The sequence below is a fragment of the Gymnoscopelus braueri genome (genome assembly GCF_963280865.1).
Source record: "Gymnoscopelus braueri genome assembly, chromosome: 4".
Lineage (NCBI taxonomy): Eukaryota > Metazoa > Chordata > Actinopteri > Myctophiformes > Myctophidae > Gymnoscopelus > Gymnoscopelus braueri.
The window spans coordinates 39,882,701-39,902,320 of NC_137605.1; the positions used below are offsets into that span (position 1 = coordinate 39,882,701).

General features: G+C 41.8%; 1 protein-coding gene across 1 annotated transcript in view; it reads right to left on the bottom strand.

The window, feature by feature from the left end:
• Positions 1–19,620, bottom strand: part of LOC308083154 (CUB and sushi domain-containing protein 3-like) — a gene marked incomplete at its 5' end in the record, with an annotated part of 383,054 nt that overhangs the window by 319,612 nt on the left and 43,822 nt on the right. The window contains one exon of the mRNA XM_080425319.1: positions 11,151–11,263. Within this exon, the coding sequence (XP_080281445.1) occupies positions 11,151–11,263 (113 nt within the window). The remainder of the gene's footprint in view (positions 1–11,150; positions 11,264–19,620) is intronic.

Consider the following 19,620-nt stretch of genomic DNA (forward strand, 5'->3'; position numbering starts at 1 on the left):
CTGACATTCCTCCTCTCCACACACACACACACACACACACACACACACACACACACACACACACACACACACACACACACACACCCCCACACACACACACACACACACACACACACACAACCGTCTCAACTGAAGTGGTAAGGAAGGAATAGCCTACTAACTTTGTAACCAAGCTTTGCTGTGGTCATCTTGAATTAACCAAACTGAAATCCATGCATAGTCTGTGGGTGTAACATAACATTAGTAGCTTAACCAGTTAAGCTAGTTAAGAGCCTGTGGCGCAAAAATGCAACTGCAGACATTATATTGCCTTTTGTTAGGCTATTCAATATTTGTTTTAATTTCTTGAATTCATATTTATTTAATTTGCAATAATTCAACTGTATGGCATGCTAATATTTTGAGACATGTATTTTATTACTACACAATAGTAAATAAATAATTCTACACAATAAATAACTAATGTTTCTGATCTCAATATGGATCCATTATAGTGCTGATACGTTTTGCCATAATCATGTAGCAGAGGCATAGCCATGACAGCAATGGTAAACATTTTTTTTTAATTTTTCATCATTTTCGGCCATTCGGTATTCGGTTTTCGGCCAAGTGTTTCCTATATTCGGTATTCGGTTTCGGCCAAGAATTTTCCACTCGGTGTATCCTTATTAAATAAATAAAAAATTACCATTTTGGAACCGAAATAGGGAACCGCTAGGAACCGGAACCGATTAGCAGAACCGGAACCGGACAAAAATTCCTAACGATACCCATCCAAGACAACTCAGGCATATTTGAGACAAAAACTTTGTTTGTTTTATAACAATAACGTGTAATGTTACTCCATGAGAAAAGGAATTGTGTATAAACCCACAATTTATATTGAACATAGTATCCTATATTAAGTTCTACATCTACGTCTGACATTTTTAACGAACCAAACCACATGAAAATCGGTTGAGAATTCAGTGAGTTACGATTATGGAGAGACTGTGGAGAAACCTACTGAGACACTACATGAGGCATACATGCATTATGAGGCAGAGGCACGGCTCGACCAGATAATATGGCGACTGCGATGACACATCACTCAAATGAACAGCAGCAGCCAATGAGCTAACTATATCTCAGGCCCGGCGCCAGGATGAAATGACTGAGGGTGCAGTTGAAAATTGTGAGGGTGCACACCAGTCGCAGCATGCACGCGCGCGCATGCTGCGAGACCCGTGCGCACGCGCGAACATTTTCGGTTATTGCGCGGATTGTGGCAGTTTTTGGGCCTTTATTTCCGTGGCCGTTATTTCGGTTTTAGGGTTAGGGTTAGGTTAGGCTTATAATTCATATTTTTGCCTGATTTTACCGTTTTGTTTATCAAAAAATGAATTATAAAAAAAAATATTTTCATTTTTATTTTATTTTTCCCAAAATAAACTGAGGGGGCACAATTTGAAACTGAGGGTGCCAGGCCCCCTCAGGCACCCCCGTGGCGCCGGCCTGGTGTATCTATGCCTGAGACTATTGGTGCGATTAAGGTCAAGGTAAGGATATACTTGTAGGAGGGCAGTTGGCCCTGGTCGGACTGTTCCATCTAGTGTGTTTGCATTCTGTTACATAGATAGATAGATAGAGGCATTCCACAGAGTGGTGGCTGCGTGATATAACACATTTTTCCCCTTAAGCGTCCCGAAACTGGGGGGAACGAGATCTTATAAACTTCCCCTGGAGGGGTTCCTGTGAGCATCCCTCACTCTGGGCAGGTAATTAAGCAAGTAATTGGGAACAGAAGCATCTAGTGTTGATATACCTGTTTTATGTAGGCCTATATCTAGAGTGGCAGAGAGAGCCCCAATGCACTGCAAAGGGACACAACACAAGCAATTTGAGAAAACACGTTTATGTGTGGCAAAATAAACATGGTATTTCACAAAAATGCTTTAACTTGAAAAACTAAACACACAAATACATTGATAAAGCACACATACGCTACAGTTAGAAGAGTGCTGCAAATTCAGAAAACAAGTACATTGAGAGATTCAGCAAATAGGCACAACGGAAATATCAGAAACACCCGGGAGCGGGCCGTAGACGTTACGCTGAATAAGACACAGCTCCACCAGAAATGGGTCAAGTTTGCCTTCAAAATTAAAGCTATAATATACAGTATTAAAAATGTTCTCTTGTAGTCTTGCAGTGTAATACAGACTCATCCCTCCACGCCACACCACAAAGCGACTTGGCCAGTCCTTTGTGCATGCAGCCATCAGGCTACACAACCATGTTTTTTTTTTTTATCTCTCTCGTTTTCAGAATTTGCAGCACTTCTCTAAATGTAATGTGTCGTCAAATTGCTCCATGTGTTTCTGCATTTTGCTTGTATTTTGTGAAATTGCAGCACTGAAATTAAATACCATGCATGTGTTGTCAGATTGGTGCAAGAGTCTTGTCAACTTGCAGTGCATTTCTGAAATGTTCTCAATATGTTCTTTATGTTGTGTAATGTTTTAAAGAAATCTTGCATCAAGGTAATGAGGCCTGGAGAGTTGAGTTTGGCAGCTGACTATCAATACTATCTAATTAGTCTCATATGATGTTGATGTTCTTTTAACAGGAATATAAAACTGCATTCTGTCCACCAGCTTGATACTGATCATGCAGTCAAGTGTAATTATTATTTTCGATATGTGCCATCTGGGCTCAGCTAATTATTGAAATGGGCCAGGTAAGAAAAACCAACGACAAAAAGTACAAAATGTTCTTGGACAAACTCCATGACTGTAGTCTGTATATGAGAGAGAGAGAGAGAGAGAGAGAGAGAGAGAGAGAGAGAGAGAGAGAGAGACTGTGCTGTGCTGTGCTGTGCACATAATAGGCTAACACATTTGATGCCCTGATCAAAGTTGATTTCGTTGACCGACACAGCTGTGAGGTCATTTTTTCAAATGTTCATTTCCAGGAATCATTTGCTAATCCAATTACTAATCCACTTTACAGTGCAGATGCTTATATACAGATCCTCCATATGCTTATATACAGATCCTCCATATGCCTTATTCCAGGCAAATGCAATATTAATCCCCTGTCATCAACTGGTGGCTGTTTATACGGTATTTACAGGCAAGATTAAATAGTGACAGACCATGGAGGGAGGAAAAAAGGAGTACAAGGAGAACACGCAGTGCAACAGTACCTCAGACTATGCCGTATATGCAATCCTATATATTCGTGATTATTTGTTTTATTATGTACTGACTTGTGTAGTCATTCCCTGTCCACCCCCAGGATTCGCTGGCACAGCATGCTCCCTGGCATCATAAAACAAACATCTCGCAGTGGGGAATTATTGGGGGCCTCTGAAATTCAAATACATTTGTTTGAAAAACCAAATTGGTGGAGTTCAACGAGATGTGACTTCATTTAACATATCAAAGGCTATCTAAATATCTACAAACCCGCCATCGCAGCCCTTTACAATTTTGAGGAGAACCCTTACTTAGTATTCAACACACTGCACTGCAGAGATGAAAACATTCGCATCGAGAAAATCTCAAGAAAATCTCCACCAGACAGATCATCAAATGGTTATGGTCGAAAGTCACATTTAATCAGAGGCCATTGACAAGTATCCGTGACTGAAGGAACATTTTCAAAAAACCTTTCACCACAAGCGATTAAGATCAGATTAAAATGTTTGTCTACCATGAAAGGATGTTGATGGTGATTGGAGAATAGTAAAGGGAAAGCATGCTGGAGCTATTTAACCACATAAACCCTATATAGTTCATTGACCGGGGTCGCAACACGTTTTGAGCTTGTAGATCTGCTAATTTATCTATAAAATGAGAACTCATTATCAATAACTGAGATTAGTCTCTCAGGATTATGACAATTAAGATTTACCCATGTGGGCCTAAAATAAAAATGTACTGAACTATCTAAGATGTCTGAATTCTGATGGTTGTATTCAGTTGTTTTACTTTTTTATTTTTTCAAAATCCCCACCTAGAATTTAAGTGTCGCCTTTCAGCAATTTCATTTCATCACATAGAAAGAGGAATTATCAGACATTCATGTTATAATCATCACTGTCTTCTGGCTATGCATGAGGGAGCTGCATGGAGAAACAAAGAGCAGCTTTGGCAACCCAACGTTTTGAGAAACTCACCCCAGGTCACTAATTAAAAAGTAATGGATGCATCCCAGCTGTAATTATACCAGCACTGATTCAATGCCCTTTGGTGTATGGAAAGCCATACCTAATGAGTCAGACAGGCAGACCTTTGAATTAATTCAAAGTACATATTGCAAAGAATCTGAAGCCATTCCTTCAGATACAGGCATCTGTATGCTCAGAAACCTGAGCTCACTACAGCTAGTTACTCTCCTCTATAGGGGAGAGGTGGTACTCTGAATAATAGCCTCTGAACTGAACAATGAATTGTTCAGTTCAACTTTTATGAGAGTCTGAAGAATCCTCTAAAGAAATCAAGGGTTTTATATACAGCATGAGCCCGGAGCTAATGAGTATGCCTGTCTGCTGGACCCTGAGTAAATTGTTGATATAACTCAACCTTGAGAAAACAGCTGCTGCATAGTACCAAGGGGCTGATGCTAAACTTCACGACACTAGCAAAACAAACTTAATAGCAGGGAGAAGCAAACAATGTTAATTCATGCTGGGGGTGGCTCTTAACCTTTTGTAACATATTTAACTATCAATGAACTAAAGTTGAACCAACAGTACATGATACTAAACCTCACAGCAGCAAACAATTCACATGATTCCAGGGAGGAATAAACAAACAGGCAAAAGAAAACATTTAGAGAGAGAGATAAAGCTACAATCCATGAGTTTTTGTCTCTCCCGACAATGCCGCTGCATCTAGTGTCCAATCCGGTGCACCGTCTGCTTCAAATAACTTTATTGACATTGTTAACCAGTAGGTGTTCCACCCTAGCCTGGTAAAGCCCCTCCCTCCGGAAAATCTAATTTCCATTTGAAATCAAATGGAAATGAGATTTTCCGGAGGGAGGAGCTTTCCGGAGGGAGGAGCTTTACCAGGCTAGTTCTACCCGACACCGGGGTCGAAATTTCTCAGTGGAAGAGTAGGGAGACCATCTCCAACCAACCACAGCAGAAGTGTTAGTTAAATTGTATTTACATATTGACATGCATTAAAATAAGTCCCAGATTGTAGCTTAAAGTTAGCTCTGGTCCAAAGCGTTAGAAGGAGTTCTCCTGAACGCTATGGTACTTTCGAGCCGTTGCGCGCACACCCCAGGTAGCGCAGCCTCTCTTCTCTAGTAAAAAAAAAGAATACACTTTCACTACTCACCAAAACAAACACGGTTTTATGGAGTTGAAAGCCTACTTTCCCTAGTGGGAACACTCTCAGCCACTCTCAGCCTTGGCCATTAGAATTCAATGAAGCACACTTCCACCCAGCGAAGTTGAATGAACCATGTATTTTTCCCGTTTGGATTTCACATGCGAAATACATTGATTTCCTAATTCTCTCGGCCAGAACCGAAGGCTGGGAGGCGGAGAATATGCTTTTGCCCCTGTTAGTGTGCGTCTGTCTGCTTGTAGCCTCGGAAACCCATGTTGTTTTTTTTTGTTACAAAAGAAAAAAAGCCTGGGGGAGCCATGCAGGAACGATGGTCTTAGGACCTTGTTATCTCCTAACCAATCAGAGTGCAGAGGGGCGTCGCTCTAAATTTGGTGACGTCAGCGTGCTCCGTGCACAGGCCGGGGGGGGGGGAGGGGAGGGGAGGCGGGGACATAGATTGGTGAAGCAATAGGAAGCCCCGCACGAATCCGTGCGGCTGAGTTTGGATCCGCCCTTAAAGACCATGTGGGCTCGTTCTCTCAGTCTAGTCTGCTTGTGAAACGACTGGACAGAATCAGGGGCGTTCCTACCGTGACGCGCCGAGACATTTGGGGCCCACCCGTGCAGATCGCGTCATATAAGAACTGTGTTCCAAAAATAAACAAACCACCCCAGTGATTTTACTCATATGGATCTGAAGCATCAACGGACGGTGAAAAAGTACCAATTTATCCAAAGAGTAAGAAAACTTTTTTTTTTCTCCAAACACGGACGTTCACAAATGTAACTGAATATCATAAACGACACAGAGTCACATACCTGACAAAATTACCGGGGTGGTTTGTTTATTTTTGGAACAGTTCTTATATGACGCACTCTAAGATTTGCCTATGGGATTTCCAATACAAAAAATAACGCTGTGTAGTAGTGGGAGTGACGTCAGGACTTCGGTACTCTATAACTCTTGAACTATAGGTCACATAATCAATGATCATGAGTCAATCAAGTCCAAATACATGCATGCCATGGCCAATTCAGCCAAATCAGAGATCAAACACATGCCAAATTAATAAAATGCTGGTGAACATCAATTTAACCACTTGAACCCCAGCATCCCTATTCTGGGCGGAACATACTTAATTACTTTATTTGTTTATTTAGACGGGACACCATATGAACAATACAGAAATGTAATGTGAATACACTGGACTTAGCAATGATGCAAATTTGTATCCACAGTCCTCACACACAACAAAAAGTAATACTATATTAAGTGCAGTATAAATTTTTAGTAGTCGCAGGATATGTTGTCAGATAAAGTGCAGTATTGATTATAAATGGCCACAAGATTGGTTATCAAGTAACCATTTTTTAAGCTTAAAAGTAGGACTATCTCTTTGGGCCAATGGGAGATTATTCCACGTCGAACAACCCTGTACAGATAGGACATTTTGTCCGAATGTGGCTCGCCTGTGCTGCACTTAGTGCACCTGGTGCCAATCCAACTAACAGTCCTCCTCTTGATGCATTCCCTAAAGGGAGGCGGGCACAGACCATGTGAGATCTTATAACGCAAACCTGTTTAAAAACCTTAAAATTAGGAAAACTCAAGAAACGAATTCTGAAGGATATTGCAGTGAGTGGTGATATGAGTGAGGTTTCCTGTCAAATACCTTAAGGGCTAACATCAGCCACAAATAGCAGATCTACAAGCTTGCTATTTTTGCCGAAGAGATTTGAAGTGACTAGAAAAAAGCGGTCCAAGAGCAGTTGCAACTCATGTCCGTTTCACTAAGACTAGAGGGATTAAGTGGTTAAAAGCAGGGTTAAATCAGCATGGCACATGTACAGTGAAATGACAGCAGCGGTGCTGTGCAATATCTACCTACTTTATGGTTCACATTTTCACCCACAGTGGGAGTGGGACAGTTTGCCAAAGTCCTCATCACAGAGGTAAGGTAGGTATTGTTCAGTGTGCAGTGTCTAGAACCCATAAAATTTTCCAAAACTGTATCTGGCCATTTGTATCTGGTTTATACTGCTGTGTTATCATTCCCCCACAGAAACGCCAAATTGAGGGGTGCCTGGTGACTCAGCCATTTGGTGCACTACATGTACCATGTGCTCCTTGTGGGCACTCTCCTATCTAAGAAATAAAGAAATTGGAATTTGAATTGGGAACATTTTTAAAGAAGTTGAGTAGCCTCGTCACTAAGAGTTAGAATAAAACACATGCCAAAGATTGACCAATTGATATTAGCTAAATGCAGTAGCTAGCTAACTTGCATCACTGGTTTATGGGTATAGGCTCTACAACTATGATTCCCCTGAATAATGATGATCGGAATTGTTGTTGTTTTTTAAGCACTAAACCGTTTCCATATTCGCTGATTCTCTGAAGACTCTGCAAACTACAAAGCAGATGGATCCCAGGCTAGAAGGGTGGGAGATTTCTGTGAGGCTGTGCTACAATTCTGCCTTCATAACTAATGACTCTGTAGCTCTTTGAAGAAGACAGAAGTTTGAGAGTGTCTGTGTTCGTGTGCACATACAGTAAGCCGCATGCTGTCCCCACTGGAGCCACGTGGCCTAACTGTTTGAATGCCTGCCTAGCTGGCTTAGAGGCTAGTTGGCTGCTCAGCCGACTGGCTGGCTCTTCATACGCGGGATCATCGACTGAACTTATATTGGATCACAAGGCAAAAAGGTAAAACAAAATACATTCACGCATATATGGGCATGATGCAGACACAAATCTTTCAACCCAATGTCTAAACTGCAGGGGTAGACAGAGAACATGGCAAATTATCCAGGAAAACAAGGGAGAGAAGGTAAGGGTTTATGGGTCATTGTAAAGATTCTATACAAATGAAGATAATGGATGCAAGCAGGTTTAGACAGGGTTTACAAGTACTCATTCTTCAATGAAGGGCAGCCAGATTGAATTCCCTGCAGCTGAAAGCATAATTATCATATCTCAAGCAGTGTCCCTTGGAAAGTTTCAAGGATATTTGCACCTATTATCTCTTAGAAACACCCAAAATCACTATTCCTTGGGACTTCTCAGTCTACTAAGCAGACAATGCAGTTTGGCCCTTTCACGCAGAGAACAGGTCAAGGTTGTATAGCATCACACTGACAGGAGAGGGAGGTACTATGGACAGAAAGAGAGGTAATAGTTGGGAGGCAAAACCTACAGCAAGTCAAAAGTGTTTTGCAATCCCTTGTGCTTGACGAAAGATTGACAGGCCGGCTGGAAATGAGATTCCATCCGGCCGTGTCCTTCTCTGTCTCCTTCATATGCATGCAGATTCAAATCCACTTAGCTGCAGTCGTGATTCAATCATCTCCAAGCCGCTACAAGCGTCACACATCTAGTGTCACAAGCGTGAGCACCTTTATACATATTCATGAGGATGCTATAGCAAGGTATGCAAACATAACAAGCGAGGAAGATGCGGGGTGATTTAAATGAGTATGGTATTCTACATGCGGGCATACAGGTACACCAGTTCTGGTGTGTATTTGTCAACCTTATGGTCACTGACCGAAAATGGTTATCATAATAATAGTTTTAGATGATAAACTCATGAGGCCATCTACAAACTGCATTGAATAAGGTAAAGTTAACAGTCACAGCATGCAATTGCAGCATTATTTCTCAACTATACCGTAGTACTATAGGCACCTGTTTAACTATTTATACTGTCCCTTTCCTTGACTACAATATGCCTTTCCCAGAGACTCACACCTGCATGGATTTAGCTGATATACTGTACATAATACCCTGGAATAAATGTATATATTCCCACAAGTCTTCTCTAACGTCCTCCTCGTTAGCCTCAGTAGTGAGTAACTAGAGATATGTAGACCTCGTGTGAATAAGAATGTGATTAACATCCAAATCAGCATGAGATTCCACTGAACATTACGCAGGCGAAAGATGGGAGCCAGAGGAACAAGATACCAATAGACACCCTGTGGAGACACAGAGAGATGGAGGAATGTGTACGTGAGTGTGCGTGTGCAAGAGAGAGAGCGAGAGAGAGAGCGAGAGCGTGAGAGAGAGAGAGAGAGAGAGAGAGAGAGAGAGAGAGAGAGAGAGAGAAAGAGCAGATGGGCAGATGGATAGGGGAGACTCACCAGGCCTTGGAGATAGGCTATGTGCGAGCAGGGTATGGTGTCAGAGGAGGGGGTTAGAGGTGAATGAAGTGGATGTGAGATAGGGTGGGAGAATGAAGAAGATGTGGAGGTGTAGGAGGAGGGGCTTAAGAGCAGTGGTTCTCAAACTTTTTTGTGCCAAGGTCCCCCAAATTGATATATATTTGGCCGCGGACCCCCATCTGAAAATGTTTTGTGCCAGGGGACCTCCAGCAGCAAAGATTTGAGTTAAAAATGTTCGCTTTAAAAATATATATACTCAAAGATTAGCAAAAATGTTCACGATTAAAAAAAAAGCAGATCTACAAGCTCATAGCACAGGACTTGGTGCCTTAATGATTGTGACGCTATATTAACTACTTTTGCTGGGGACCCCCTGGTCCCCCCCCCTCAAGGACCCCTGGGGGACCCCACTTTGATAACCAATGCTTAGACTTAGAGGATGGAGTATGAAAGTAGAGTGACCAGAAAGGACCGGACAAACACTGAGGTAGAGGGAGACTTTAAAGGGGAGAAGAAAAGATGAAAGAAGAGAAGGGAAGAGAAAAGAAAAGAACAGAACAGATGATGAGTGGATGGGAGAGTAGAGCTGATACAGCAGACGAAGGGAGTAGATATAAAAGGAAGGACATATAAAGACCAGTGTTGATTTTGACACCACATTTTGATTCAGTTTTAGTCATAGTCTTTTCAATCAAATTCCATTTAGTTTTAGTCATATTTTAGTCATCTTAAATGTTTTACTGTTAGTCTAGTTTTAGTCGACTAAATATCATAAGATTATAGTTGACTAAATCTACAGATGATTTAGTCGACTAAAATGTATTTTGGCGGTGCCTTGATGGCGTCGTAATGGCTGATTTTACGCTTGGTTGCATGCTGAAAATAGACGATTTACAAGCTCACAACGAAGATCGGCTATTTTCAGAGCGCAACACCTGAGCATAAAGCTTAGTCTTTTAGTTCTACTGGATCTCTTCTCCACTAGTTCTTATTCAGTTTGTCAGTGAAAAAAGGTAGTCAACGAAAAATTTTCGTCATAGTTTTAGTCGACGAAATCAACACTGATAAAGACAGATTGGAGACGAGTGGGTATAAAGGTAAGAAGTGAACAAGTGAAAGGCTACAGACAGAGAGAACCAGAGAGAGAGAGAGAGAGAGAGAGAGAGAGAGAGAGAGAGAGAGAGAGAGACGTCACATAAGTATAGTTCATTTAGATAACTCCCTGCTGCACTCAGCTCTGCTTCAACACAGATACCTCGGCTCATCCATTAGTTCAAGTAATTCCCTTCACCATCTGCCGAGATGTCAAATGCACCTCTGGAGTTGCAGAAAAGGTCCGGGGCTTTGGGGGAAAGTAATGTTGATTTGGAAAATATGAGATTCATTTGCTTAATTGAGGCACCTAATGTTTTCATAACTCAGCTGTGGAAGTCCTGCAGGAAATCATAAGGGGTAGGTGTGATTAACACCGTCCTCTCTGAAGAATAAACGGATTGTCACGGCTGGTGGATCTGTCGACTGAATCAAGAGCCGGTTCATCTACAGCGGTCATGTTAATCACCAGATTGAATGGCACATTCAATTCACTGTGTGCTTAATATAAAAAAGGACAAAAGAACACATCGGGTAACAGGGAAAAGATGAGTATGTTTTCCTTACCTTCATATGCTATCTTAAATCCATGAGCGCTTACTGCAAAGTCACTGGTAAGCCTCAGTGAAAAGATCGGGCCAGAACTGGTAACAGGCGGTGGAATTGTAAATCCAGTTAACCTGTCAAGGGAAAAAAAAATCATGAATATGTGTTTTAACAGCCCCCCACCCCTCTTTTCCCATCACACAGGCTGGGCAAACGCTTAGCTGCAATACAGTGTATTACTGTACATTCTCAAAGACAGATTCACTTTCATAAAACACTTTTCAACACAGTAAGAGTACACCTCCAACATGAGATTCTCTTGGGTTGTCCTCGCACCCCAAGCAATCAATATTGACAGTTCAAGTCGATTTGTTGAAAAGTTTAGATGCTATAAGCACAGGGGAGACAAAGACATACAGTATATAGCCTGAGTTCAATTTGTTAGAAGTCATAGCCATAGTAATTGTCTCCGCCAGGCCAAAAGGCCTGGCCGAGACTATGTTTTGCACCCTGTCTGTCCGTCCGTCCGTTCGTCAGTCCGTGTCTGGTTCCTTCTGTGAACAGCTATTCTACGGCACCGTTGGCTTGATCGCAGCAAAACTGTGCACGCACACTCCCTGGGTGCCAGAGCAGAACCTCTGCCCCAAATTTTTCACATGGGCCTGTCATAGCGCCACCAGGAAGCAGATTTGTGCAAAACACATTTTTTGACAGTACTCCTACAGATTGTGTCCAAACATCACGCAAATCGGTACACAGTACCCCTATAGTCATTAAACGAAACGGGTCTTTCAGATTTTTCATATTTCATCCTGATTGGCTAAGATTGGCTTCCAGTTTGCAGAAGTGCTTCGTTTTGAACAAAATGCCTCAAATCATGAACACAGCGTGCGATTTCCGTGAAATTTTGCACGCACATTCCCACTAAGCCGAGGAAGAAATGGCACTTTTCAAATCAGCCTCATGGTGGCGCTATAACACGCCGATTCGCGTTTTCACCTGTAACTGCACCGATCTGTGTAAAACTTTGTATGCGCACTCCCAAAAGGCCAAGGAAAACTCAGAGGAGCACTTTTTCTAGTTCATACTAGGTTTTCAAAATGTATGCCGACTAATAATTATAACCGCAGCCATTTTCTGTAGTTGACCATTCTTAAATGGCTGCAGAAGTATGAGAAAAAGACAGAAATGTAATGTAGCCTACAGTAAAATGGAATCGTCCAAGTGTTTAGTTGGTATACTGCAGCACTGCATTAAATCCGAGAATTGCTCTGAGAATTGTGATGCAATTTGTCCACCAATAACATACTCAATACTCTACAATCAACATCCAAGTCAGCACCTTCCCTATTGTTGGAGAGTTGTTGATGTTTGGCAGCTGCATTGTAACAGACCGCTTCATTGCTCCCTTTCAAATTAGGTGCGGATCCAAACAAATCCATTTGCTTTCACGACGTCGTAAACAAGATGTGTTGCGGACCATTCTTCAGCTGCAGTTGCCGATGTTCTATCGACCTTTCGAGACCCACAAGCCGGGATCTGTAACAGTTAGGGAGAGCAGAACTTGCACATTGGATAAAATGTCTTGTTCTCAATTGCTTTCTTGTTTTCTATTGCCTGTTTTGTTGTCGTTTGTCTTGTTGCGACTACATCTCTGCTTGACAATAAGCCACGTGAATGATGTCTATAGCATGCCTCATGTAAAATAAAGAAACTCCCCCTGTGACAGCAAAGCAAGAGGGTGCTGTATTTACAACTTCAATAGAGTTTCCAATTACAGCACAGTGAACTGTGCTGCCCCAAGCAGTAAATAATTATTCTCCGTTGCAGGTACTGCACAGTATGCCAAGATACAACCAGCAGTCAATTGCTATTAGATGTATTTTTGGACACTTATATGGAAAAGAGACTTTAGAACTGTGACCGTGTTTGGAGTATTTCACACAGTAGTGCACACATGACATGCTAGTTAAAGTATTATCATGAAAGCATATGAAGCTTTGATCAGATTTTGGTACTGATAAAGGCCCCGCAAGTCAACTGTTACAAGCAAGTCAAGACTCTCATTCAGTAAGTCTAGATTTATCCTCGGAGTCTTTGAGCAGCGATTAGATGAGGAGCACATCTAGTGAATCCAAGCACTGCTATTAATTTTCCTATAATATTTTTTCCCCCCTAGCCTTTTCACCTTTAGCCCTCCATCTCTTGTCTTTCTCTTTCGTGGGTTGCTTGCATCAACAGCGAACAGCCATGCCATCTCGTTTTCTTTAACAACGCAGCCTATCTCCCAGCACTGTTATAACAGGCGAGGGGGTAGGGGCTACAAAGGGCTGTCTCTCCACGTGGGATACATTTTCAATGAATTATAGTTTGATGTCATGCTGTGTTGTCTTTAGAACTGCCCTCCATACCTCAAGTTGGAGGGTGTGGGGGATCCACAGGGAACTAATTATTGGCCGAGCAGAACCGAAAAGAACAGTACAGTCAGTGGCAGACACGCAGAGAGAGGAGGTCGATGTGACCCACCAAGATTGCACACTATGATGCCAAACAGCACAGTGATGCGATGGCTGTATTATACAAAGTGGGGCGCATAGGGCTTCGATTGGACACCATAGGATGAATTTTGGCCACTAAACTGTAAAGGCTGTAAACTGTAAAGCTAATTTTAGGGCATGTAGCAGCAGGACACAGGAAAGGTAGAGAATAGAAAGCAGAGAAGGAGGGCGGACTGCTATGTAAAAATGCATCGCCACAATCAAATGATTCAAACATGTTATGGAACCTGATAAACTAAAGCCAGTTTTTTTCTTCAGGCAATGTGATGTTTTTTGATGGCTAACGGTGGATAAAACAGGATTAGCAAAAAACCTAGGAATGTGCCTTTAGGTGAGATCACTATAGCACAGTGAGGGAAGGAAAATGTCCTGTAAGCAAGGGTTACTGTAGATAAGTGGTGGACCTGCTTTCAAACACTACCAGGGATACTAAGGTGGGGATAAACGCGTCACTGTCGATTTCTTTTTTTATTATTCATGCTTTGGCAAAAGAGTGTTGGCCGACGTGCGACTCGACAAAAATGACGCACTTTGCACAGTAAAATGTATGCCAGAAGCATAAATGTATGCCAGAAGCATACATTTGGCTTAAGTCATTACTACTGGGGCTGTGTCATACTGTACTGCACAGTGGGAATGGGCCACATCTCGCCCACGACAGACCGAACAGCCATACGTCCATTCCCACTGCCCATGAGCAATGACCCCAATCCTGAAAGGTGGGAACAATATTTCTCCTCCTGGTTCTTCCTGTTAGACACACAATGGGATGAAGACAAATCAACTGTGTGTCGAGGTAGGGTTTGACTTGCATTGCAGCAACACAGCACACAGGCAGGGCTGGACTAGAATGGTGGAGTGTAGCCAATAGCCATCATCCTTTATTTGCTTTTAGTGAGTCTCTGCAAAAGATACTGTATATAGGACATTTCATGAGAACTGCGGTATGAGATTATTGTAATTGAATCCCAAGGTAACAGGTATTGAGGTTTGAACTGGCCTTGGGCACTATGTTTTATCAAAATAAGTATATTCCAGTAATCTATTTTAAAATTATCTTTTGATTCCAAGACTTAAGTGTTTGACAAACAATAAACAGGGGTCCAAGGGATCCACGCCAGCTGACATCCACTGTCGCCTGTTGCCAGGGCAACAGGTGCAAGAGGTGAACCACTGGAAAATGTCATTAAAAAAACACTGCTTCCTCCTCAGAGAGACAAGAAAAAGATATATACCGTTTCGAACTAAATCACACTTCCAATTGAGCTTCTGAGTACTCTGAGACTGTGAGATTAGACCCTATACTGTTCATACAGGACCATTTCATTTTCACATTAAATGGCTCTTGAAGTATGAATTTAAGAAGGAAAAAGCAGAGCACTTCCATGCATCACAGTCAGGAAATGCATATGATTAGAAATATGCCCCATTTCTTAAATGGATAGGTAATTAAGTGTAGCATAATGTTTCTGGACCTAGAAATCACTTTTCCCCCACTCTCCACTCAAGGGGACTTGGCTATTATAAGAATAGACCATCTGACGATTTTCTGCGAGCTCATTGTAACAACACTCAGTGGTTTTATCTTGCAAATGTTTCTAACTAGTGCAGTTGTGAATTGAAAGAAAATATGCATATTCAGTACTACACATATTTTCCTCTCTACATTATTATGTGTATTATTATATATATATAGATATGTCACAGTACGATTGGAGAACCAGTCAGATTGAAGAAGGTGCACTCGGTTTCACCGACGGAGGCGTGCCACCTGAAGGTGACTTGAGCCACGGGAGGCACAGCCGAGCGAGCTAAAGCGTGCAAGTCGCCGTACCGAGCTTTCCGAGTTATGTCTCGATAGGGACAGAATCGTAAATCATCGTCCCCCTTTAGTCTCGGTACCTCCGAGACGTCATTTATTTTTTCGGGGAGGTGAACTTGAAGAAAACAAGCACTCCTTTTTCAATCTGACTGGTTCTTCAATCGTACTGTAACACATACATATACATACATACACGGTGTGTGACTGTGTGTGTGTTGTAAGGATCCCAATGACTGTACTATAATAATAATATAATATACACTGTATACATATATACTAGTACATTTTTTATTAATTTTTATTTATATTTTTTATATTTATATATATATATATATATATATATATATATATATATATATATATATATATATATATATATATATATATATATATATATATAGAGAGAGAGAGAGAGAGAGAGAGAGAGAGAGATAAAGAGAAAGAGAGAGAGAGAGAGAGAGAGAGAGAGATATTAACAACCATCCGTTCGTCTGTGCTCGAGCTTATCCAACCGAGAGCAGGCAGTATCAGCCCTTGGTTCTAGGTGAGGGATGATGCTGCTTGCCTTTGGTTTGATAATACGATTCTACCAACCCATCCACAGTAACTGTGTTTGGTGGCCGAGTTTTCGTCCATGTATGTTCCTTAAGTTGTGAGTGGGGCTAGTTCACTGTGCAGAGCTACTTAAAGGATCTACACCATGAATTTAAAAAACATATTTGATATTTAATATCATATGGTGTATGTCCCTCAAACCTTTTTCAAAAGGTTTGAGCCTAAATCATCACTCAGATATACTCATCCCAAGTCAATTGTCTCTGGCTTATACAGCACTTTCAGCTGCAATACCAAAACGTCCTTTTGGGCAGGGGGGGGCTACTGAGCAATTCTGTCTGGCCATCATCAATGCAATGGCAAGGCAAGTGATGTCACTTGCATTGCCATTCTGAAATGGCCTGTTCAGACACGCCCATTCTGAAAATCTCTGAAATGAGAATCAATGACTGAATGTTAAAAATATATATTTTTTGGGGTACAAGAGACACTGGGGAGCCCAAAAAATACCCCCCCCCCCCAAAAAAAAATGAAATTCATGGTGGGCCCTTTAAAGGAGTAGTTCACCCAAAAATTACTTATTTTCTATCAATTACACACCCCATGAAGCCTTGAATTCAACTCTTCGAGTCTCCTACTGAGACTACTGAGACTCTTTGAGTCTCTGCCGGTCATCAGATTATTGACTTAGGAATGTGAAGAAAAAAATTATAATCTCCATGAATTCAAGGCTACATGGAGTGTGTAATTGATAGAAAATAAGTCATTTTTTGGGTGAACTACTCCTTTAAAATGCATTGATTGGTCAGCTCAGCTGCTGTGTACCACCTAGGGAATCTATGGCAGCTGACCAATCAGCGCAAGTTTATCACACTCTCTGACCTTTCATCACTCCCCTCAGGGCAAATAAAGGCTGGGTATGTGATAAACTGTACATATACCAATGATAAAAATGGGGCTCAATGCATGCCTCCCTGCTTGGCACTGCAACATACTAACGTCTTGTCCAGGAGGTGTACTTGTACATCATGGCTTGGGGAATGTACTTGTACATCACGGCTGGGGGAATGTACTTGTACATCCAGCTGCCTCACGCTACAGCAACAGGAAATAGGCTCCTGCCCTGTGGGCCACATAGCTCGGGAACCGTTGTTCCCAAGGCTATTTACTATGTGATATACAGTATATAGTGTTCCCCTCCAATTGCCTTGGAGAACCGTGCCAACGGGACCCCCTGTCCCACAGGAAAGACCCCTAAAAGACCAACAATTAAGTAAAATGGCTGTACCGGGTCAAAGCATGTATTCCCCCAGAGAACAAGCTGCTACAAAAAAAACAACAACTAAACAGTGGGAGTATTTTAGACAGAACAACAATGAGGTGCTCTGTAAACTCTACAAATTGGAACTGGCTTATCACAGCAGTACAACTTCTATGCACAAACACTTGAAGCGAGAGAAACCTGGAGCACTTTGTCAAGAATGTAGCAAGACAGAACCATAAATCCTGTTTACTTTTTGTCCCCATCCAAGCATGATGTATTAGGATTATCAACACGCGGAACGTAGTAGACATTATTCCATGTTATTTGGCAATTTTATATTTGCTGTTGACAGTGTGAGTGAGAAAATGGCTTGAACTAATGTTACAGACTGTTGTTATAGACAACAGAGTGATAAGTAGGAGAGAGAGAGAGAGAGAGAGAGAGAGAGAGAGAGAGAGAGAGAGAGAGAGAGAGAGAGAGAGAGAGAGAGAGAGAGAGAGAGAGAGAGAAAAGAGGGGTGAGAGATTGTGTGTATGTGCTTGGGTGTGTTAGTGCGATGTTTTAAATTACTTTTACTTTTCTATTTTCTCCCAATTAAGTCGTTATGCCAGTTCCACCATATAACTGTTAATGGGTTTATGAATAAGAATGCACTAGTTTCTGTTATTCCTGTTTGGATTGAAATGCATGCCAAGGGTCATTCCAAGGAAAATGCAACTGGGCATTCGAATGCCACTATATTAGAGGCCAACAATCACCTCAATCAAATGATTTCAGCGAAACTATTGTGGATGTGATGAAAGCAATTCCCACTCAAAAATACTTCAGCATGCCAGCCCAAGTATACAGCAATTATGTGCTGCTCCAGGCACGACCAAGACAGGGAACTTGGTGGATTCGATCAAAGCTTATTCGCTGGGCGTACAGCAATCATTCCTCGCTCGAGGCATGCAGAGCCATTTCTCCACTATCTTTATTCGAGAATAGTGGAGAATTTAAAAGAATAATGAACAATGATTATTCAGATCATAGGTTTCACCCTCTCTCACTGTTATCTCTACACCTACAGTATAGGCAGTTTTATACAATTTTATACTGAATCTAACCTAACACCAAAGATATTGCTGTGATGAAGGCTCATAGCCGAAACGCGTAAGCGTTCGTTTATTGGTGCGTGCCAATAAAAAAGTGGAAATGTGAGTACTTTGTCCTCCATTGATTTGAAATTTTGGATGTGCTACATTTTGGGATTTTTTTTAATTCCTACTTTTTATATGTACACTGGATTTTGGGTCTAGCACTCCACTGAGAAAACCCATTGTTGATGCGCAACCTCTTTTTCTTATTTACCAACAATATTCTCTTATGGGGGGTCCCTGGAACATCTTGGGCTCTACCGGCCTAATACCTATTCAATTGGGGGTCCTTGACATGAAAATCTTTGAGAACCACTGGCCTAAGCGGTTATGGCATCTGGATGTTTATGGGCCCGTAGAGTTAACAGCAGTAGCTGAATCACTATCAGGCCTGGGCAGGGCACACACTCCTGATTGTCTAGACCTAGACAGATGCAGCCTCTCCTCGCACCTGAACACACTACATCAACCCTGAAGGTAGCTGTCACATATCCACCGCACCATCTGATTAGTGAGTCACGGTGGTGTCGAGTCACAGAGAAAGAAAGAGAGAGACAGGGATGATGTACCCATATCTGTCTGACTCACATCTGTCTTTCTCTCTGTGTGTTGCACTCTCTTTTTGCCTGTCACACAACCCTCTCTCTGTCACAAAATGTCTCCCCTTTCTCTCTGTTAATTCGCACTACCCCTCTCTCACTCATAGTCACTACTACTTTGCCTGTCTCTCTCACTCACTGCTTCTGTGTAGTTTTACCTCTTTGTATCTATCCATCGTTCTGCCTCTCACTCCCAACCTCTTTAGTCTCTCCACGAGGAGGGAGTGAGGTAGGAAATTGCATAGGCAGGGAGGCTAAAGAGAGCACAAATGCTCTGACATTGTTTTTAAGTGGAAAATAACTATTTCTGCTTGGTGGGTTGAGAACTTTAAGTATACCACTTGCCTCTTGCTTGTTGTTAGAAACAGGCTGGAATAAAGCTCGTTATCCGCTTGGGTGATAAATAGCTTTCCTGCTAGCTGGCTCTTCTAAACAAAAGAAAAAAACACCAGGGAATGATTAATAGACTTATTTTACGCTGACGTGTCCTGACTCATTACTAAAGCCCCAGACACTGACATTTCGTTTTAATAACTGCGGTATTAAAGGTCAAACTG